The sequence below is a fragment of the Vicugna pacos genome, chromosome 16 (assembly GCF_048564905.1).
Source record: "Vicugna pacos chromosome 16, VicPac4, whole genome shotgun sequence".
Lineage (NCBI taxonomy): Eukaryota > Metazoa > Chordata > Mammalia > Artiodactyla > Camelidae > Vicugna > Vicugna pacos.
This window is the reverse complement of record NC_133002.1, coordinates 16,511,590-16,533,335: the sequence shown is the minus strand read 5'-3', so window position 1 is coordinate 16,533,335 and position 21,746 is coordinate 16,511,590. Positions and strand designations below refer to the sequence as shown.

The following is a 21,746-nucleotide window of genomic DNA, read 5'->3' as shown; positions in this document are numbered from 1 at the left end:
CAGAGCAGCTGCCACGTAGAAATAAAACTGCCTATTAGTCAGAATCATTTCAGGCCGCCTGCCCGATGAGCTGAGTTTCATGTCGAGGGTTTCATATTTCATTGGTACCTTCCGACACTAACATATCTGAAAAAACAAGTTTTCGCTCACAGCTCAAGACCACCCAGGGTCCAGCCAGAGCCAGACGGTAATGGAGAGCAGAGGGAAGGGCGCTCACAGCCGAACTGGCCACGCGGACTCGTGCGTCGTGCAAGCGTGAAGACACAGCCCGAGTCCCAGACAGACAGGAGGCGGCGGGAATGTAAGGCACGGTCCCCATTCTCAGTTCACAAACTTGGGGGACCCTGTAAGTGTGTAATTACATTTAACGTCATCCCCTTTCCAAAAATGGCTTCTTCCTCGTTTCACTGCAGCCACCAACACCTATTTGGTTGCCTATGAATCGAACAGTAAGTGAACCACTCTCCACACGCTGCAGGAGACACACCAACTGCCTCAAGGAGGAGACAGACCTTGGCCTAAAGCCAGACTCTCCCTCCCGCTGCCTCCGATCGCAGCGGGGCCTGGAGTCACCCCTGAGCAGCAGTGGCAGTGCAGGAAGTGGGGTGAGTGGGCCTGGCCACAACCCAGACACAGTGCTCGACCCCACTGGAGGCGTGGACAGAGCACTGGGCAGCGGGCCGGGCAGGGGCCAAATCAAAGGTGTCTAAACCAAGCGGAACAAAGCCTGGTTCCCAGGGCAAGCAGCTTCAGGGCCAGGAACCGGTAGGAGAAAGCATGTGAGGCAGCCCGGCCGTGGCGCCCACTCGCCGTGCGGAGCCGCTCAGGTGCCGGTTCAGCAACCACAGGGACAAAGAGGTTTAATAAAAAAAAAATCTAGGACTTGATTTCAAGAAGAATGGTGAACAGTTACTTCCTATAACCTACGTAAATAGGGTATGTTACAGTTTTTTCATTAAAATCCACCAGCAATAGATCACTAGGGAAACAGACAAAATGCGCCTCCTGACCCACAACGTCAGAACAGGAGAGCGGGGCGCTCACCTGGGCTCGGCGGGCTCGGGCCCCCGCGGGGCCAGCAGCAGCACACCCTCCTGCTTCTCGTGCACGACCGGGCCCTGCGGCGGGGAGACGGGCTCGTAGGGATCCGAAGAGATGTGACTCCTCTCTGGGGACTTCCCAGGCCTGAGGCTGGAACACAGAAAACATGAGACCGCATCCCCAGGGCTCCCCACGGCCAACCCCAAACAGAAACCAATTAACTCATCACTTGGTCGGCCGCGTGCATCGGAGCAAAGCCACCTCAGACACTCCCCAGCCCCGAGTATCAAAAGAAAAGGTCTGTTACTGTTGCTTTGTCCACGCCTGCCTGCAGACTCGGGAGTCGCGTGGCAAACACTGCCAGGGACAGGCCCAGCCCACAGCAGGTGGCCAGCCCTCCCCTGGGCCACCTACTCCAGGAAGCCCTCGAGTGTTTTCCTGCTGATTTTGAGCGAGGACTGACCAAGTACTTCCCCAGTAAGTTAGGAGATAAAGGACCTGAGGACCAAACGGAAACCTGTCAGGTGTCAGGTGACCTGCTTTTATTCCTATCACAGTTCAGTATAACTACACATACTATGTGTCATTTGCTCCCCAGTAAGCCCCATCCAGTTCTCAGGTGGCCATTTTTGGCCATTTTTCCTTTAGTTCTTTGGTGGTTCCCGCAAACTGACCTGAATAATCCATCTCACCCCTTTCTTGATTTCTCAAACTTGAAGCCAGACCATCAGTTCCCTTCGTGGACGAGGGAAACTGCCTGGCTTCTCCATGTTGTTGCGCGGTTTATTTTAACCTCTCGTTTGTCCACAGAGCATCCTCAGCCATCTTCATGTGATTTCTGTTCTAGAACTCTAGGAAAGTGCTTCTGTGTTTTGTTCACAGATTGAAAAGTCAGTTGATGGTGTCTGAACACCACTATCGATTGTGTGAACATTTTAAACTGTAAAACCAGGTAATATGACTAAAACCAGTGAAAGCAATGTAGCATTCCTCACTGAGATGCACAGGTGTGGCGGTGCAGAAACTACAAGTGAAAAAGTCCAACGGACTTTCTTTGCATCAGTGCCATCAGTCGCTCAGAACCTCCGGCCTGTGCTTCGACGGCTCAGCCACACAGCCAGCTCTCTCTCCGCCTCCGGTAACCGGGCTCTTTGTTGTTGCTGGTAAAAGACAATGTGTTTTCATCTCATCCTTAAGATCATCCAGCTTCCTGAAATTATGATGGCCGAGATTCGCTTCAAAATAATCCAGTTAGAGGGTGGGGCGAAGGGGCTACAAAGAAACAGAACTGGCCCCGAGTTGATGAGACCGGGCTGCAGCCGGGCACTGGTGTGTTTGCAAAATCCCACAGTAAAGTTTGTGTTTTCTCCCTCAGATGAGCACCATTTGGCTTCTTAAATGCACTGTTCTTTCTTCTTTATGTTCTTTGCTAACTGAGGGGCTGGTACGAGGCTGGAGAACCACCTCGGCTGCAAACGCCCCTTCCCGTGCTCTGAGTTAACGGCTTCACTGCCTGGCGCCTCCATCCACCGTGACCTCCATGTGTTCGCCAGTCTCTGACCTGCTGGTCCCCTCTCTTGTTCTCAGCACTGTTTGCATTTTAGGAATGTCTGTGCTGCTCTGTCAGTTAACACATGCCAACAGTCAGGCTACCACCCTCAGCAACCCTGCATTCAGCTTTTTAAAACCCAAGCACGGAGCACGAGGAAAGAGGATACACACTTCCCCAGGCGGCCCTGCCGCACAAGGCCTGCTTCCTCTCTCCTGGCCTCGCTTTCGTGATTTAGTATCAGGTTCCTAAACATGCCAACATTTTTATGATTCCCAAGAACCACACAAAGTGTCCCTACGCCACCACCAAACGCCAGTCTCCAAAACTGTCTCTGCAAACTCACAACGGGTGGGGGGGGGGCGGTCAGGTTTTCCACACGTTCTAGGACATGGCACCAACCGCCCAGACCGTGGACATTCCACGAATAATGTGCAAAGGAAAACCCTCACTGACACCGTCCAGGGAGGAGGGGTGAAGAAACTCAGGTATAAGAAACGGCTTGAAATACAGACCATACCTGCCCCTCGACTTGTCCACGAGGTTCTCTGGAGAGACCCGTGAACCTGGTCTTTGATGGTGAGCAGACTGGGACTGGGATTCTGGGCTGTAACGGTTTGACGCTTTAGTCCTCACAGGTGTTGACACTAGTGCAGACGGTGAGTTCTGGAATGTGGAGGTGGGGGGCTGCTGGGGAGGCTGCGAGGAAACTTGATTTCTAGCAAAATCTTGTGTGATAATTTGCTGTGAATAAGAAAAGAAGGAAATGGTTAAATCTACCGAGTAGCTGCAGAAAAAGTACAACATACAAAGTCTGGACATCCCTGTTGTGACTGCGTGATACGTGCCTTCTGCACGACCCGAAACAGAGACAAGCGCGGGGGGACACTCACGCAGATGTGGTCGGCGAGTGTGATGAGTCGGTGTGTCCGGGGCACCTGCCCCACCCCCTCGGCCTGGGAAGACGGGGGCGGCTGCTGCGGGGACGGCGATCCCTGCTGCGGGCGGTAGTGGTGTGATGGTCCTTCGTACTGTCTGGTGGCTTCGCCTAACACAGGACAGACAGACAGACATCTTACTCCAGGAGGGCCCCGCCTCCTGCTCATCAGCAAAGATTAACATAATTCATCTCTTAATTTTGAGGAAAAAATATGTATTCACTGACAAAAACAAGAAGGCTAGCACAGAATAAAGTGTGAGAGAACGGGTGTGCACACACAACCCCTGTCTGCTGCTTGCTGCATCACTGAAATACACACAGACGCAATCAACGGTGGTTTAAAGCCAATTTTCCATTTCTGCAGTTTTAAATGTTTCTGGACTCATACGAGTTTCCTCTCAAACAAAAGCAGCGATTTCCGTACACGGTCTGGACACACAGCGAGGGTGGAGGCGGGGGCACCCACCTTCTGGCTGGCTGGCCCTCCCCCGCTCGGGCGGGCAGCCCTGCAGCCCCTCGGGCGGCGGCGCGGGGGAGCTGGCCGGGCTTATCACCTCGATGGCGTCGCTCGGGGCTTCATACCGGTGAGAAGACACTTTAAGAAAAGAAAGAATCTTATTTTAAAACTAATCCTATGAAAAGCTTTAAAAGTCCGAGCTCTTCAAATCTATTTGCTTCTCTTCATTTCTTATTCCGAGAAGCGTCCGGTGGCACCTGGGGTGGAGGACAACAAACAGCTCAGGGAACGTGTCAGGGGCCAGCCAGCACCACCTCGGGGCTCCTGAGCTGGGCACCGGGGCGCGCGGAGCGAATGCGCTTCCCTGGGCTCTGAGACCGTTAGGTGAGGCGGAATAGAAACAGGTCTGCAACGTTCTCCTGGGAGCTGGAAAAGAAAAGCACCAGGAAACACTCCTCAGAAGAGGCCAAACACCCAAGAGCGTAGATCAACAGTGTGTTGTCTCCAGTCACTTCAGCCCTGTGCGCAGCCAGCTCCTCCTCAGCGCGGGGACTCGGAAGCTGCGGGTGAAGTAACATCACGTAACGATGCTCACAGAGCACCGAGGACTGCAGTCAGAGCAACCCGAGCCAGTCAGCGCCTGGCATGCTGCGAGAAGCACGAGCGGGGGGGCGGTGTGAAGGGGGGCAGGCTGACCCGCCGGGCCAGCCCAAGGAGACTGAGGGTCCGCGGTGGGCGTCCCGGCCGCCTCTCAGTCCCGCCGTGGCCTCAGGGCGGAGACGGGGGGAGAGGCAGGTGCAGCCTCCTGCTCAGGAGCCCTGTGACGTCCGAGTGCTCCCTGCAGCACAGGGACACTGGCCAGGCAGCGGGTGTGACCAGTGGACGCTCCCGTGTACGAGGCAGGGATGAACTCTGCCAGCGCCCGCCGCCTGCCCCCCGACAGCCAGCAGTTCGGCCCTCTCTCCTCCCGCCCTCGGGTCTCCCAGGAGCTGCAGCCGCGGGTCTAGTCCTGACAGCCGGGCTGGGGACTGCCTTCGGTGAACAAGCACTTCACGCTCCTCGGTGAACGGTGCTCCCCGCTGCCCGTGCACCAACCCCGAGCTCATCCACAGAGGGCCTGGCTCCGGCGCACCCTCAGGGGCTGCGGGGGAGGGGAGGCCCTGGAGAGAAAAACTGGGAGCCACAGTGGCTCCTGGGGAGAGCCGGGGGCTTCCCACAGGAACCAACTCAGGGATGCAGGAGAAGCGCGCTCAGAGAGCGAGCAGCTGGAGGGCAGGCAGGCTCCGCTCTCCCACCTACCGCGACGCCAGCGGAAGGGCAGTGCCGCTCGGCGATGGGGCTTCAGTGGGCTGGGGCGGGGGTCCCGTGTGGCTGGGACCGCCGACCAGGAGGCCTGTCCATGTGACTATGCGGCTTCCTCCTCCAGCCATTTTCTGCACGGACAACACCTATTTTGCCGATTTTCATCATCCCAGGCTAAAGGACTTTCTCCACTGACACAGCAGGCCACCAGAAACCTCAGCAGTGGGGCATCTACCCAAACAGATACCCTCAGGCGCAGAAGTAGACAGAGCCACGCATCTCACGTGGGCGCACAGAAACCATTTTTCTCTTTGTCTCCAACTCAGTTTCATTAGCTGAGCCCAGGGAGACGCCTAGGCGCAGCTAAGTTCCTCCAGGTGTTAATAGGTGCTTGTTTACATACCTGCCTGTAGCTTCAGAATTTGATACAGAATAGGTCGAAATAAGTTTAAGTAACTTTTCTAGCATTTTACTGTAGATTTGTGAACTCTTTCTTACACTTCAAGGTAGACGTCAAACGACTAACCAGACTTGATCAAAATCCAGCTGCCAGAACGGCGCAACGTAAACACCGATTACCGATGATAGTGATCGCCAACAAGGCGGGGTCACTTTTAGAAATTCTCTATCTTAGAAAAAAAGACGTAAACAGCTCTAGGAGCCTAAATACTGAAGCACGTCCTAGAAAGCATTTGAGAGATGCGGCCTCAGGAGCACAGAGCCTGGTGACACACCTGGTCACCCTCCTGCTGCCTGTCTCCTCTCCACCCTGAGCTCCATGAAGGGCGAGGTTTTCTCATGGAAAACACTTCAGCTGCTGTACTTCAGAGGCTCTGATATTTAAATAACCAGAACAGCAGAAGAGCCGGTTTTGCACCATCAACCCAAAAGCCTTCGCACTCCATTCACTGCCCAGACGGGACTCCTTTACACCAGCTGTTGCGCGTGCCCTAGAGGATCAAGTCATCCCGAACTGGGGACCACAGGCGCGCCCGGCGGCGATACATACAGCTGCCGGAAGAGTCTGAGCTCTGGGGGCCGCGTTCCCTGCCGTCCTTGTCCGAGGCGATCTGCCGGGTGATGATCACGTCTATGAAGTTGGCTGCGGTAATGGTGGTCTTCCCTCGGGTCCTGAGCTCCTCCTCGTATCTGGACTTGGGAGGAGGCCCCTTCTCCTTCCCAGCCTCAGGGTGAACCACCGCGGGGTGAGGCTGGGGCCTGCCACCCGGCGGGGGAGCGGAGGCGCACGCACACTGCCCGGCTCGCTTCTCCGCCTCCACGCCCTTCTCTAGCTGCTGCTCACTGACTGCGGCTGACCTGCTGCGCAAAGTTTCTTCCAACCTGGCGGCTTCGTGCTTACTCTCTTTCGTTTTGGACACGTCCATCTGGGGGGCAGAAGCTGCGGCGTCCACCAGAGCAGCCAGGGCATCTGCAGCCGTGTTGTAACGCGAGGCCGGCAGGCCCTGGCTGATGGAAGGGCCCCCGGCAGGCAGCGGCCTGAAAACAAAACCAAACCACAGCCCGTGAAGGGGGTGCTGCGGGGTGTGCAGCAAAGCAGAGCGAGAGCGGGACAGGAGGAAACGGCGCAGCCTGTGTGTCAAGGAACGCGTGTGTGAGACGGGGCTCTGCGTCCAGATGCACGGACACTTACATGATTCGCAGCTGAGCGCTCGGGTCCAAAGGTGTGATCACACTGGTTCCATTGGTTCCCTGGAAGACGCTGGGTCTCTGCTGCAACACAGGCTCCTGAGCTCTGACCGAAGGGGACGGGGAGCGGACGTAGCCGTGGCTGCCGGGTCGGCCGGGCTGCTCGGAGCCTGCGGGGCCAAAGGAGAAAGAGAGACGGGCCGTGAGGAAGAGGCTGGGGACCGCAGCACCGGGGGCTTGTTCGCCTTCTGATGCTCCTAGACAGAAAAAAGGAAGACGAGGTCAAGAAACCTGATACCCCACTTTCAGGCCCCCCGAGGAGTGCGTCCCACGAGGGCGTCTCCAGAGAGACGCGGTGAAGCCACACTCGTAGCAAACTTGAAACAGAAACTCCAGCTGTCATTTACTGTTGTTTCCATTTCTGTGACAAGTTTCTACCTTGATTCCAAAGAGAAATAAAAATAACGCCAACAATGAAGTCCTGACCCAGATCAGGTTATGCCCACCTCTCCTGTTTTCCCTCAGACTCTGGTGTGTGTGTGTGTGTCGTTTCCAAAATGAAGTTCAGAACAACCTTTCAGGGTCAGGACGAACGAGGCACCTCGCTGCCCAGGGCCTGGGCGCCCCCCCCACCCGTGGGCTCACCTCCGACGCGTCCTCCCCAGGAGCTCGGCCCCGCCAACTCCGCGGCTTCGGCATCTGAGCCGCAGCTCCTCCGTGACAAAGCCACAGCCTGGACCTGCCCAAAGCTCCTTCTGTCCGGTGATCTCAGATCCCGTGTGGAACCACTGTCCCCTCCACCTCCTGACTGTGACTTGACGTCCCCGGGAGCAGCAGTCCCAGCAAACACCCCGTCTCAGAGCAGGGCCGGCCGGCACCGCCCGAGCCCCAGGCCTACACCGGTCCACATGGGCACATTTCCCGCGCACACACCCCGGTAGGCGGGGCTGCCGTGCAAGTTCTCGTGTCTTTGAGGCGGCGGTCCGCGTTCACGCGGCCACTGATGGGGCATGGGTCTCCGCGGACACCTCCACACAGACCAACTGCTCAAGTGTCTGACGGAGAAGAACAGCATTTACCGTCTTAGATGTGCATGCTATTCATCGGTGGGATTGCAAGCACCTTTACAGATATAAAAGCGGTGTACAGCCTGCGCTTGGCTTTCTTCGACTGCATCAATCTCCAGGGTTGTGTGCAGTCAACATACAGCCAACACTGGGTGCTGCCTCACTGTTCGCTGAAGCACCTCCTGTGCTCAGACACGAGTGATTTCATCACAGATCCAGAAGGCAGGTCACATCTAAATGCCTTTAGGCTCTGCAGCCACCGGGTCAGCTACGACAAAGCCCCAAGGACGGTGTGGCAGTCACGTGTGATGACCGGCCCTGGGCTCCTCACTCCGGTGCCACACTTCAGTTCAGAGGGTGTTGTCTCCTGTGACCAGGGGTGAGGTCACCCTCCGGTTCTGCACTGTCTCTGGCCCCCTTTGCCTCAACCTTGTCCTGCCCTCCCAGAAACATCCCAGGCCCGGCCTGCTCCGCCCTGCACCGTCCAACCCCCACTCCCGCAGACTCGCTCACACCGGCACGCTCTGCCCTCCCTCCTAAGTGCCAGATCCGTGTCTGTCTGACAACACAGATGTGGCAAGTGGTTTGATCTCACTGAGACAGTTACACCGCGGATAAGAACAAATGTTCCAAAGGTGTGTGGACCAGCTGCATCCAAGGTAAAAACAGTGACCCATCTGCGCCCACTCGTCTCGTCCCTCCCCGCCTCGTGACTGCCGAGTCCCTCGGGCATCCCAGCCGCCGTGTCCCAGCAGCAACTTCCTGGCCGCCGCCGAGACCCAGAGGGTGTGTCAGAGGATGCAGTGACGATGGTCCTGCGGTCCTCCTGGCACGGACCTTGCCACCTGCTGGGTCCTCACTGCTTCACGCCACTGCCACCCAAGTGCCCTGTCCCCACAGCACCTGCCTCCTGCACCGAACCGTGACTCTAAACGTCACGACCTTCCAACCCTCCTTCCCCGCCTCCCCACACAGCTGGGAGCCTCTGCCGGGTGCGGCAGGATGCAGCTCAGGTCCAGGCCGCGCCCGTGCCCCAGCCCCGCACCCACCTGGCCGCAGGTACAGGTCCGAGGGGGCCGTGGCCAGGCGCTCCCGCTCCTTCTCCCGCTCGGCACTTGCCGCCGCAGCAAGGTGTGTCGAGTGTCCTGTAAAACACAGGCCTGCGACTTGAGGACAGAACGTCCACTGGCAGGTCCAGCAAACAATTTTTTAATTCTTAAGGGACTGAAAGTTTTTCAGCAAGTTTCACATTTGAGGTGAAGGAGGTTTGCTGTATTTAGAGTCTCAGGTGGAAAGCGGAGACAACACAAACTCTAGGGAATTTCTGGAGCACCTAGGGACAGATGGCATGCAGGAATGACTACTGAATACTCAAGAAAATGTGCAGACTGAATGGGGAAAAAGTACCCTCAAAGGCTGTGCTGTGAACGCACGAGTGTGACCGCAGGCTCTCACCTGGAGACATGGATGCCGAGTTGTACGGCCTGGGGGGGAAGGTGATCTGGGTACCGGGGATGTATGTGATTCTGTCCATGGGAGGCGTACTTGTTCCCCCTGGATGAGGCACTAAAATTGCTGGAGGCATGTTGGTCAGGTCAATGATTCCTGGTCCAAAGAAATACAATACGGTTGTGTCAGGTTCGAGCGTCAGTCTACGGATGCAGAGCTACGCGTGCTTTTCATTCTGCTTCTCTCTGAAACCCAGTGATTACTTGCAGAGAGTGTAAACCAAGCTGTTTAAGGGCATCACGGCTCTGTAAGAGCTTCTGTAATCTAGAGAAGGGCACAAAATGCTGTGCCCACACCAGCAGCCTAGCGCAGGGATAGACCGAAGAGGGGGGGCGGGCGACTGGTAAAACTGTGATTTCAGACCCGAGCACGCTCGTCTGGGTCCCTCACAGACAGAAGGGATGGTCCGCTTCTCCTCCCCTTACTCCTTCCCCAGGCTCCACCTGAGCTGTGCAGACACACACCCCTGGCGGCCGGGTACGGGAGGCCCAGCTGCTGCTCCCGCGGGGAGAGCCCTCTGGCCACATCGGGGCGCAGGTTCACTTGCATCTGCTGCGAGGTGATGTAGTCGTTCAGGATGGTCTGCCTCGTGTTCTCCATCGCATACAGCTGGTACTGGCTCGGGTAGCCGGGAGTGGGCGACAGCTGTCTCTGAAACAGGTACGCGGCAGCTGCTGGGGGAAAGGAGAGAGAACTGCCCTTAGCTTGGTCTGGGTGGGACTCCTCTGCCCAACGTCACCCGCAGAGTCTGGAATAAGCGCCTGCTGAGCTCACGTGTGGGGTCAGTTCTGCTTAGACCCGACACATCAGCGTTATGACAGGACCACTGATGTCAGGTGCCATGGACGGCGGCGGACACGCTGGACAGAGTGGGAGCACTCAGCTTTTTACCACCAGAACAGGAGCTAAAACAATTCTCAAGTAGTTCCACTTTCAGTCTTTGCCCTGTAACTATTAGATTTCCCACCTGAAGTCTCCAAGAGCTGTGTCTGAAGTTAAAATTGTGTTTTGTAGCGTTGATCATCTCCTACAACTAAGGGGAAACACACGTGAAAATACTTTGTAACGAACAGTCTTCACCCTTCTGATGAGTGCACGTGCTCAGGGCAGAGACTAGTCTGCAAAGGGCCAGGTGCGAAGTATTTTCAGCTCTGGTCTCTGTCACACCTACTGCACTGTCATCACAGCGTGAAACAAAAAATGTAAAGGAATGGGTGGGGCTGCGTTCTGATAAAACTTCATTTGCACAGACAGGCAGCAGCAGGGTCTGGCCCGCAGGCCGCAGGTCAGCACCTCTGGGTTGGCACAGGACCCAGATGCCAGGAAGGGCGGGGGTGGGAAGAGGGCAGAAGCTAACATACACTGTGAGCTCACACAGCGCGGTATGTCAATTACAGCTCAACAGAACTGGAAGGAGAAAAAGCAGACTGTGACACCTCTATCCTTAGAACGCTCACACTCCAGCTCCAACCCAAAGGTGACAAACCAGTGAAACTGCTCTAAAGGACGGTGATAAACACTAAGTCCAAGTGCAAACATTCTGAGAGCGTGAGGGACGTGTTCTCCCTCGAAGGACATGTGACGAGCTTTCTGGAGTGTCTGCTTCCCCTCGTCTGGGACTCCCAGCTAAGTCTGCCGGCTGACGGTGTGGGGCTTCCACCTCAGTCCTGGGAGACAGTCCCTGAAGAGCCAGGGGTGTGTCTGAGCCTCAGCGCTCTCAAGTGACAGGCAGCTTGATGGCGCTGACACCCAGACAGCCCAGCCAACCCACCAGCCCTGTGCCCAGTGCAGACTGCCCACCCGCCAAGGCCACCGCCAGTGGGGTCTGTTCGGAAGTTCCTTCCTGTACTTGCTGCTGTAATTGTGTAACTTAGGGAAGGAATCTGTAAATCAGAGAAGCAGCAAAAGGGTGGTCTCTCTGGAAGCTCGGCTGACTGCTTTGGAAAGAAAGACTCAGTGCAACAGCTGAGTTAGGTGTGGACTAGGTAACTTCAAAAGACTGGGGAAACACTAGAAGGATGCTGTATTTAGATTGCTTTGAAGTGTCTTTAAATTCTAGCTTCACTTAAAAAATTGAACATGGAAATGAGTGACTGTCATTTGTACAAGACTGACAGTGGCCCTGACCGTACGGCAGAACACCGGTAAACGAGTGTCTGTGTTGTAAATCGAAATGCACAAGGTATGTCTGTGTCATTAAAAACCGTTCTTCAGGGAGGTGGGCGCAGCTCAGCAGGGGTGTGGGCTTAGACGGCACGAGGGCCTGGGTTCAGTCCCCAGTACCTCCATTAAAAAAAGTTCTTCACGTTAACCTATTTTTCCAATCAGCTCGACCAGATGCTGTCAGATAAGAGGGCTTTGCATCTACCCAGCATGTTTCTTCAGGGGCGCTGGTAACATTCTGCTCCCTGACGCCCAGCTTGTGAAGCCTCGCTGAGCTGGACGCTGACGACGCGCGCAGCTGTCTGCCTGCTGCACCCTCACAACGGCAAGTTTAGGAAGCCATGCAGGTGACTCGTTCCTTTGCCTCACGTTCTCACTCGGCACTGTGCTTACCAGGGTCCAGAGCACGGTGGAACGGCAGGGCTGGGTCCAGATGTGTGGGGAGGTGGCTGCGATACACCTCCCCGGGCGCGCCGGCCCTGTGGTGGGGCTCGAAGGGGCTGTGGCTGACCGCGGGGTCCACCCCCGGCACCGGGGACTTGGCGGCGATGCTCTCCCTCTGGGTGGGCGTCAGGGTCGATTTTCTCTCGTGACTGCTGGACTTGCTAGAAGAAATCGTAACTGGAAGAGAAAGGGCCACCACCACAAATTCTTACGCAAACTCACTGCGTGTGACAGTGTTTATCTGTTTCTCAAGCATTCAAATACAGACCACATCCACGTAACAGCCGACCTTCTCCTTCCACTAAACATTCAACACTCAACGTGCAAACGTGAAGAACTGGTGGAAGCCTCTGCGACTCGGAGACGGCCCGCTCCGGGATCCCAGCACCAGGCTTCGCCACCGAACGTTCTCCAAGACGGAGAAGGACACGCAGCACTCTCCTGTAACCCCCGACAGGGACGGGGCGGGACGCGCCATCGGGGGCTCTGCTCAGCACGGGGAGCCTGCTTTCCACATGACCCAGTATCCTCAAGTCTCCGGACCCCACGTGCGCCGACCCCGCGCCCTCTCTGCCCGCCTTCCCCCTCTTGCTGGGTCCCGCTGCTCCCTGGCTCTGTCCTTCCTCAAAGATGCTCGTCACCAAACCAGCATCAACCCCTCCCTGCTCCAGCCTCTCCGTTCTCCCTGACGTGACTCAGAGGTCAGGTCGTCCACCCGCCCCCCCACTGCTTTAACAACTGCGGTAAAACACACAGGACACAGAATTTAGTTTCAGCCATTTCAGAGCATACACTTCCGTGACACACACACACAGTGTTGTGCAGCCATCCCCACTGGCTAACTGTTAGTATTTTGATAGTATCAACTTCCCCACAATCAAACCTTCCTGTCAAAACCAAGAGATCACGCTGTTTTCTCACAGCCCCTCACGCCGCAGCCTGCTCAAACGCGGAGCACCCTGCCCTCTGCAGGGAGGTCCTTCTCCTCCAAAACCAGAGCCCGCTGGCCTGGGTTCCCCCTACCCCTGAGCGGGCGCTGCCTCCCCCTCCCTCTCCGCCCCAGAGTCCTGCCCAGGACCCCGCACAGAAGCCCCTGATAAGGACTGCAGTACAGCTTCAAATGATAAGTGGAAAGATTTTTAAGGGCCTCAGATTATTTCCGGGACACCTGGTAAAAATCCACGCCCTTCTCCTCAGTGACGTCCCCGCCGGCAGCACAAAGCTGGGGGAGGAGCAGGGTCACGGTGAGGATGGCAGCAACACCAGCAACCAGAGTGCACGCTGCCAAGCCCTTCCTGCACGCCAGCGCTGCCCTCCTACAGCCCTCCTCACAACAGTCCAGCAAGGTGAGGCCGCCTCTCACATCGCCACTGCACGACGAGGAAGCCACAGCACAGGGAAGTGAAGCGACTTGTCCACGTCAACGCAGTACGAAGAACCTTGATTCAAGGCTCAGCAGTCTCGCTCCATGGCCTAACTCCACCAGCGCACCAGACTGCACCGCAAGCCCGGGTCAAGACGGGCCTCCAGAAAACCCCACAGGAATGGATGAAAACCCTCTCCAAGCATTTCTTACTCTAGAGCATTTCTGGACTGCACCACACCCTGCACTTAATTATAATATTAGGTACATGACCTACATTATGGCTCCTCTCAACCTGGGAGGTAGCCAGCCTTCCCCGCCCGAGGGGGTGTCAGGCACAGCCTGCACGTGTCACCTGCTGAGCTGACACTCAGACACATGCCGCCTGCAGAGGGGGGACGAGCACCGTGACAGGGGTCGGACAGGGACGGGGCGAGACGCACCATCGGGGGCTCTGCTCAGCATGGGGGAGCCTCTGGACACGGTGCTGGCGTAACTGCCGGGCGTGCGCCTTGCGCTGGCGTCCTCATAAAGCCCTGGGCTCAGCTGCGCTTTGGGGGCCTCGTGCAGCGTGGACCGCAGGACCGAGGGGCCGGAGCTCACCACCGACGTGTGCCGGGAGCGCACGGGCTCCCCCGCCTTCATGTCCTCGTACTTGCCCCGCTCGGCCGCTTTCACGTTCTCTGGCATGATTTCCAGCGGAGGCATCCCACGCGGCAGCTTGCTAGGCCCCGTGATCAAGGACTTGACGTTGTGTTTGATGGCAGACGGACCCGAGCTGCTGTCAAACTTGATGGGGGTACCCTAGGGGAGAGACAAGCGTCACGGTAGCCCAGGCAGGGCCACGTCTGGGTCCCAGTGACCTTGGCCGGCGTGCACCCAGCCTGTGCGACCCCACCCGCACGACGTGCCCCCACACTCCTACACGGGGAAGGCTAAGGAGAAAGCATACACACACCTGCGCGTTTGTTCCACGAGCCCTACCGTCTGAAGCACGACTTACCATCACAACGTCACACGTTGGAACCGCCCCCCCCAGATGCCGGGGCGGGTACCTGGGAGATGGAGCCCTCGACGATGGGCCTGGTGCCCGGGACCCCCTCTGGGGTCTTCCGGCTCTCCGGAGCAGCCGCGTCCTGCCGCGGGATCTCATGCACCGAGCGCCCCATCTCTTTGATGGTGGTGATGCCGTCGTAAGGCTTCCCTTTGCTGATGGCGCCTTCGAACGCACGAATGGGCGGGCTCTCCCGTTTAATCTGCTTGGGGTACTTAAGGCCGTCTTCAAAGCTCTCAGTGGTCGCTCTTGGTGTGCCTTCAAGAAAGGATTCCAGAAACACACTCATTAAAATAATGCCACTGAACTGGGCACTAAAAACTTCAGTCAGTTCTGTCCTATGTAATTTACTGCAGTGCAAGAACTCAGTGCCCTGCCATCCTGCAGCTTCTAATCAGCCTCTCCTCACAGCAGCCTCTCCGAGAAACACTCATCGGGCGTTATCTTTCCAGGGCTGCCCAAGAGTTAAGACACTGTTCACCAGTCCCAGGATGGCTCTCACACAATGAAGGAGTCTCTGCAGTCAGAGATTAGGTAACTGTCATCTTCAAATAGACACGTAGCTCAGAGAAGAGTTACAGTCGGCACTCAAATATCTAGTATTTCAAAAGGGAAAATACCTTAAAAACAGGCCTTGTGCAGGGCAAGTTCATGCCGAACCACGGTGCCCGTGAGGCAGCCGTGAAGGCAGGCGAGCGAGCGGAAGGCTTACCCTGCATTATGGACCCAGACAGCACAGTCCTCTCCTTGAGGTCCGCGTGAGGGCTCCCCCTGGGCAGCGCCCGGCATATCAGCCCTTCCAAACGAGAAAGCGGTCCAGGTGTTAGACACACGTGCAGGTCAGTTCACGTCCTCGTCACACACGTCACGCACGTCACGCTGCCCTGAGAGCAGGTGCTGGTGACGGGGGCTCCGTGCAGAACGGGGCATCATTTTAAGTTTGCAGACTACTCAGACGAACATCACGGGAAAAATAAAAGCTGCAAGTACCAACATGACATCACTCGCTCCTTTTTACACGTTTTCCCAATTAGGAAGTGGCCACAGAGGACGTCTAGTACAGGTCAAACAGCAAAGAGCAGCACTTTCAGAGCCAAGTCTGAAGTCCCAGTGCCTTTTTATCGCGGTGAGAGAACACACAGAGGGACTGGAAACCACTCGGCTCTGAAACGCATCTGTGAGGCGGGGAAACGTCAAAGACGGACGCCTCAGAAATGGGCAAAATACAGTAAATGAAACAGCAAGTCGGAATCAAAGAGCCAAAGAACCTCCTAAGAAGTTCCAGGTTATGTTGCCAACAAACCTGAATTAAGGAAAGTGATTTTTTTTCACTACAGCAAAAATCCAGCTCTTAGAAAATTACGCAGGCCTTCTAAGACCTCACACTGTTTTTAGAATTTCATCTAGATTAAAGTTAAACAGTTGAGACAGGTTAAGATTTAAGGAACGTGACACCAACAAAACAACCAAGTTAGGAACGCGCGCCCCGTCCTCACACACAATTAAAACACCCAGCCCCTTGGCCAATGGGGAGACGGGCGCAGAGCAGTTCGCCAGCAGAGGGTGCAGCTGGGGCTCAGACGCACGTCTGCTCTGCTCACTACACCCCTCCACCTGCCTCACGATAACAGACAAAGTTCTCATGATAAATGTGACATTTTTCAAACTCACAAACAGGAATAACATACAGATTCTGCGAGCAACCGAACCGCCGCCCGTGGTGAGACCAGCTCTGTCCCACCCCCGCGTCCCCCCACGGCGTGCACCGCTCGGCTTACGTACAGATGTAACAGAGCGTGTATTAACGCAGATTCCATACTGAGTGTTATATTGTATATTACATGTATTAATAATATGTTTCATTTGTATATTGACATAAATGTAAATTTCAGTGGAAACGACAAGAGACTGAACACAACCTAACCCAACAACGTAAACTCACTACACAGAATTAAACGCCTCTCCACAGTGTTGCGGACACAGCATTTACCCTCTAGCGGTGCTGACACGGGAGACTCCCTCACGGACAACCCTGGCTTCAGAGCTCCTTCCACGGAGTCGTAGCTTCTCTTCAGGCTGATTTCGTGCGCTGTCCTAGGGCTCCTTGCCCCTTCTCGGGCGTTCTTAATATCTGCAGGACGTAGACACAGGAGCTGCTCAGGGAGCCCAAGGCCTGCTGTTCCACAAACAAGTTATCTCAATGTCACCATCGTGCAAAGATAACAATGTAGATACTGGTTGTAACCTACCATAGACATCTGTGTAGATGACATTTGCAAAAATGTTTTTGTTCACTCAAATCTATGTATCGAGTCCCAGGCATAAGCCAGGCTTGCAGATAACGGTTAACAAACTAGGTCCCTACCCTGGTGAAACCTCCCCAGCGGCGGTGGGCACAGGTGCATTGGCAGGGGCCACTGCAGAGTCACAGGCGCCATGAGGAGAGAAGGACCGCGGCCCCTGAGAGGGCTGGGAGGCCAGACGCCTAAGGGCGCGGGCAAGGGGCACGTGAACACAGCACTGCAACGTCGTGACGTCACCTGATACCCCACGGCTGCTGAGTGACTATCGGGCAGGTGTGCGGGACAAAGGGAAGGGCCACACCCCAGGCGGGAGGCTTCACCACTCTGCTCAGAGCAGCACCCAATTTAAAACTTAACCCTAAGAGCACATCTAAAATGTTTTCCTACAAAGAGACATGAAAATAGATTTAAGAAGAATTTATATTCAATACTCTTTCCATGATTATCAGACTACTAGGTGTGCCCTAATTTTTAGCTCATAAAATAGGTATCCCTGTAAAATAAAAGTGATTCGATTAATGTTAAACAAAGATTCTCCCCTGGGCTAAGCTGCCTGCCCACGGCTGATGATGCAGGGCCGCCTGGGGACTCCCACTATGGGCTCTGCACTGTGGGTCCCTTTCCACAGGTCCCGTGGGAAGTACCAGTATTACCCCTCTGCACATCACAGGGAGGCAACCTGGACCCAGGGAAGGAAAACCCACTTCCCACGGCAGGCACGGGGACCCAGACCCACGTGTTCAGCCCCGCGTTTCGGCGTGGCACTTACTGTCATAGGACAAGATGTGTCCGCTCTTGCCCTCATAGATGACGTGGCCTTTGGATGCAGCTTCCTCTCGGCCCTTCTCAGGACCGCCCTCTTCAATGGACAGTCTAGAAATGGGCCCCTTCACCAAAGCCTCGGTTGGGATGCCAGCCTGGGACAGAGCCGGGGTCCCCTGTCATCAAGTCAAACACAGGCACCACGGGTCACTCACATTTACAGGAAACCAAGGGCACTCAGAAGATGTAACCCACCAGATCAAGCCGCGTCCTCAAGCAGGAAAGGCCAGCATGTGAGGGGAACCAGACACACGGTATAAATGAAAAGAGCTCCTAGGCCTTCGTCCTCAGACCCTGCCACACAAAGCTTCTTAAGATGCCAAGAGGGGTGTGAGCTGAAGCAGCCTCCCCTCCTTCAAGTCAGACCTCTGGGAAGGCATTGAACTCTCAGAAACAAAATCTGCCGTAGGGCCTAAAATCATGCAAATACAGTAAAGCTTTTTCAAAATTTCTAAGAAAAATAAGATGATAAATTAGGCTTTAAACTGAAGTACCTCCTCTTTCTCTCATATCGTGACAAGGGGGCACTCAGATGCCGGGCTGTGACGTGACTCAGCTCAGGCCACGGCCTCTGAGTCTGCCTAAGGCCACGGTTCTCCCTGCCATTCCTGTGAGCAGTAGCCCTTCTTTTGGGGGAAATCACTCGTGGAAATTGTGCACAACGCTTGGAAAAGTGAGCTGCCTGGACTGAACGGGAGTGAGGGGCCCAGCCCCAGCCCATGCACACAGTCAGGTCCCCAAACCTCCTGCAAGGTCACTCTGAACCCACACGCCCCAGCAGGGCTGTGATGAGGCACCTACTCATGTAGCCGAGAGGTGAACTTGGTAGTAAACACCTGGAAACCCTTACACCCTCTTCAGAAGTGTGCCACCACTCGGGCAGGCTGGTGTGGAAATCAGCAAGTGGAGCCCAGCCTCTTCTGACCCGGTCCATCCTGACTTCCCACCCACAGTCCCAGCGCTGGGGTGAAAGTGAAGAAGGAAAGGAAGACGCATCAGCCATCTGTCTGTCTTCTGTTTATACTAGTATTTGCTTATTCTGTAAACCAACTCCAGGGGGACAGACGACTTCGGTCAAACGGGGAAGGAGATCTGAAGAGTTGGTGTGTGACTTTCTACATCACTACGTGCCGTCCTCGCAGTAAACCACGTCGCAGGAAGAAGTCACTGGGGACTCTTGTTGCTCTAACGGAGGTTCTGACTCAGCAGGTCGCGGTGGGGGTGCAGTGTCCGTGCTGCGCTAACGAGCTTCCAGGGCACGCTGACGCTCGGGAGCACAGCCTATGCCGAGGGCCGGGTTCTCCGCTGGGCACACAGCAGAATCACTGCGAGGCCAGAACACAGGCGGCTGGGCCCCGCCAGGACACCTGGGGTGGGCCTGGGCGTTTCCAGATGACACTGACGCTGCTGGTCTGGGGACCCAACTTGAACACCCACTGTGCCAGGGAGCAGGAACACAAGACCAGAAACAGGAACAGAACAGAACACTTGTCCTGGGCACAGCGCACGGAAGCACAGGACTCTGTTTGCAGTGACTTCCCAAAACAGAACTCCCCGTGCAGCTCCAGTTAATGAAGAGGCTAAAGACTGCTTTACATTTCAAACTAAAGGTAACGTTTAACCAAGGAAAAGAAAGACCTTTTATTAATCAAAAGTGGCAATGTATTTCGCCTAAAATTACAAGAAGATGCTTGATTTTTGGTGCTTTCGTCAACGCCGTCCATACTTCCTAGGGCAGCACGATAGCCTAGCAAGGCAGCTTACACGCTGAGACGGCGGGCTTTCCTTCCCGGAAGGGGCAAAAGCAAGCAGGTAATTTGCAATGATTTTCTTCTCAGTTTCTATTTAAGCTGAACACATCGTCAAAGCTGTGCCAGGAAGACAGTGAGAGCTGCACCAACCAGAACTTGTTTCTTCTGCCAGTTTGCAAAGAAGTGACCTTTTCAAGTGAACCAGAGTATAAATATAATGCGCCTTACGGTCAAAAATTATCACCTTAATTTCTTTCTGCAGACGATTTATAGATCCGGGGATTACGGTCACTGAGACCAGCCCCATAACCCAGAACAGCGAACAACTCAGGCACAAAGCTGTGCTGCTGGGACAGCCAAGGCTCTCGAGGCTTTGCTTCCCGCTCTCTGGTGAGCCCCTGACCAGAGCCCCAAGGATGAGCCGCTCACCTGGGTGATGGAGCCCCGGAGGGACGGGATGCCCTCCACAGGAAGTTTGCTGGCTGGGGTTCCCCGAGTTATACTGCCCTCCTGAATGGCTCCCGTGGTACCTGAATGAAAACAAAACCGTTAGTGAATCACACCCCTACACCCGAAAAAAACAAACAAAATCAGCCCCAACTTGGCAGAGGTAAGAAGAGAAGGAAACGGCAGCACAAGAAGAAGGGTTTCTGTTTTATCAAAATGTACTTTCACAATAACTCTGCAATCATTAAAGAGGGCTGCAGAAATGCAAAATTTCAAAGATTTTAAATCATCTTTATACAGAAAGAAAACTTAAACTTAGAATTAAAGGCTCTCAGTTAAAGGCCCATCCCTGAAACACGTCACTGCCTTCCTTTACTACACTTCCTGGGGACAAAAGCTCACTACCTCTACCGAGCAGCACGTCTTACCTCTGACCACTCCTTCGTGCTGGGCTCTGACCAGTAAGCCCTCAGGCTGTGAGTTCTGGCTTCGGGGAGAAAATTCTTCCTGTTTGATGTAGGGCACAGGAGCTAAGAACCAAAGCGAGAGAAAGTGAGGTGAGCAAGTGTGGGTCCCTGACTGCGACACGACGAACGTGAGACATCCGGGTGTATGGTCACTGACCTGGCTTGGCGGCCTCCTGCTGGCGCGGCAGTCCCAGCGAGATGGAGCCTGCCGAGGGCTTGGCTGCCTCCGGGGCGTAGGACGCCTGGTTAGGAGAAGGCAAGTAAGCGCCGGGGGTCCCCTAAAAATAATGTTAAAGGACTAAAATAACACTGTCTTTGCACGAGGCCAACTACATACACTTAATGTTTGCTTTTCTGCTTATAAAACTTACACCTCCCAACCCACCCCCTGCCCAAAATTAAGAACGGGTATTTGTAAAGCAGGAAGATTGTCACAGATTGATTAAATTAAATCAATTTAATTTTTTTTTAAGGTGCAAGAGATGTCCTCCAAAATTACCATGCAACGTTGATAATATTTATCAACAAATTACATAAATAACAGCATTAACTATACACTCAAAATGTGCATTGCTTTTACTAACAATATTTATTCCTGTTAAAAATGCTACGCGACAGTGACAGCAAAGAAAACGGTAGCGTTATTAGGACTTTCAAAACCTATCCTCCATAAAGGCAACTAGAAAACCTGCAAAAATGGCACGAATGACCTTCTAAGAGCTCTTCCCAACTCTTCAGCCAAAGGCTTGTAGAAACCTGGGAGTATTTATTCAAGAGACGTGACGGAGCCTGGGTGAGAGCGGGGAGCTCTGTGTCACCAGAACTCCTGCTCTGTTGCCCGCCCCGCCCCAGCCCTGCGGCAGCCGAGCAGGTCAACAGCCCCCGGCACAGTCCGCAGACACTGGAGGGGAAAGAACCCGGCAAGGGTTCACCACAAGCCTCACTTCCGGGAACTGCCATGCACAGAATGGCCCGGTGGCTCTGAGAGACCCACCTGCAAAGCTGACTTCACCTGCCTGACTGCGGTGGGGAAGAGGTACAGGCTGGTCAAAACCAATCAGTCAGAGTCAACGGACTAACTTCCCCACTGCACGAGGCAGAAGACAACAGTCAGGGAAAACTAGGGTAACCCAAACCTTAAACGGAAAGGCTCAGGAAAGAGACGTGCACAGAGGGTGAGAAAAGCTCCAACGCCTCCCCCAGGAGTCTAGAAGGCCGTGAGCGCGCTGGGGAAGCCAGCGGAGCCGCGGGCTCTTAGCCCGCTGACCTCAAGGCCTGTGGCAGCAGGAAGGGAGATGCCGGCAGGGCTGTGAGCTGCCTGGCTGAACGCCGGAGGCGCGGCCCCGCGCACACACAGCCCCAGGAACGACCGGGGCACTTCTTCACTCTGGGCGTTGACATCTCTGTCCAGCCGTCAGGT

General features: G+C 55.1%; 1 protein-coding gene across 4 annotated transcripts in view; it reads right to left on the bottom strand.

Moving 5' to 3' along the window:
- Positions 1-21,746, bottom strand: part of NCOR1 (nuclear receptor corepressor 1) — a 126,864-nt gene that overhangs the window by 8,215 nt on the left and 96,903 nt on the right. The window contains exons 25-42 of one of the 4 annotated variants that reach the window (XM_072938457.1): positions 20,484-20,604; positions 20,288-20,389; positions 19,842-19,942; positions 17,609-17,777; positions 16,527-16,712; positions 15,249-15,332; positions 14,538-14,794; positions 13,926-14,286; positions 12,069-12,296; positions 9,977-10,186; positions 9,459-9,608; positions 9,053-9,148; positions 6,941-7,106; positions 6,299-6,786; positions 3,997-4,125; positions 3,484-3,638; positions 3,111-3,334; positions 1,045-1,191 (exon numbers count right to left, since the gene is read on the bottom strand). In XM_072938457.1, the coding sequence (XP_072794558.1) occupies positions 1,045-1,191; positions 3,111-3,334; positions 3,484-3,638; positions 3,997-4,125; positions 6,299-6,786; positions 6,941-7,106; positions 9,053-9,148; positions 9,459-9,608; positions 9,977-10,186; positions 12,069-12,296; positions 13,926-14,286; positions 14,538-14,794; positions 15,249-15,332; positions 16,527-16,712; positions 17,609-17,777; positions 19,842-19,942; positions 20,288-20,389; positions 20,484-20,604 (3,374 nt within the window). The remainder of the gene's footprint in view (positions 1-1,044; positions 1,192-3,110; positions 3,335-3,483; positions 3,639-3,996; positions 4,126-6,298; positions 6,787-6,940; positions 7,107-9,052; positions 9,149-9,458; positions 9,609-9,976; positions 10,187-12,068; positions 12,297-13,925; positions 14,287-14,537; positions 14,795-15,248; positions 15,333-16,526; positions 16,713-17,608; positions 17,778-19,841; positions 19,943-20,287; positions 20,390-20,483; positions 20,605-21,746) is intronic. The other 3 variants (XM_072938460.1, XM_072938458.1, XM_072938459.1) reach the window with 3 other exon arrangements.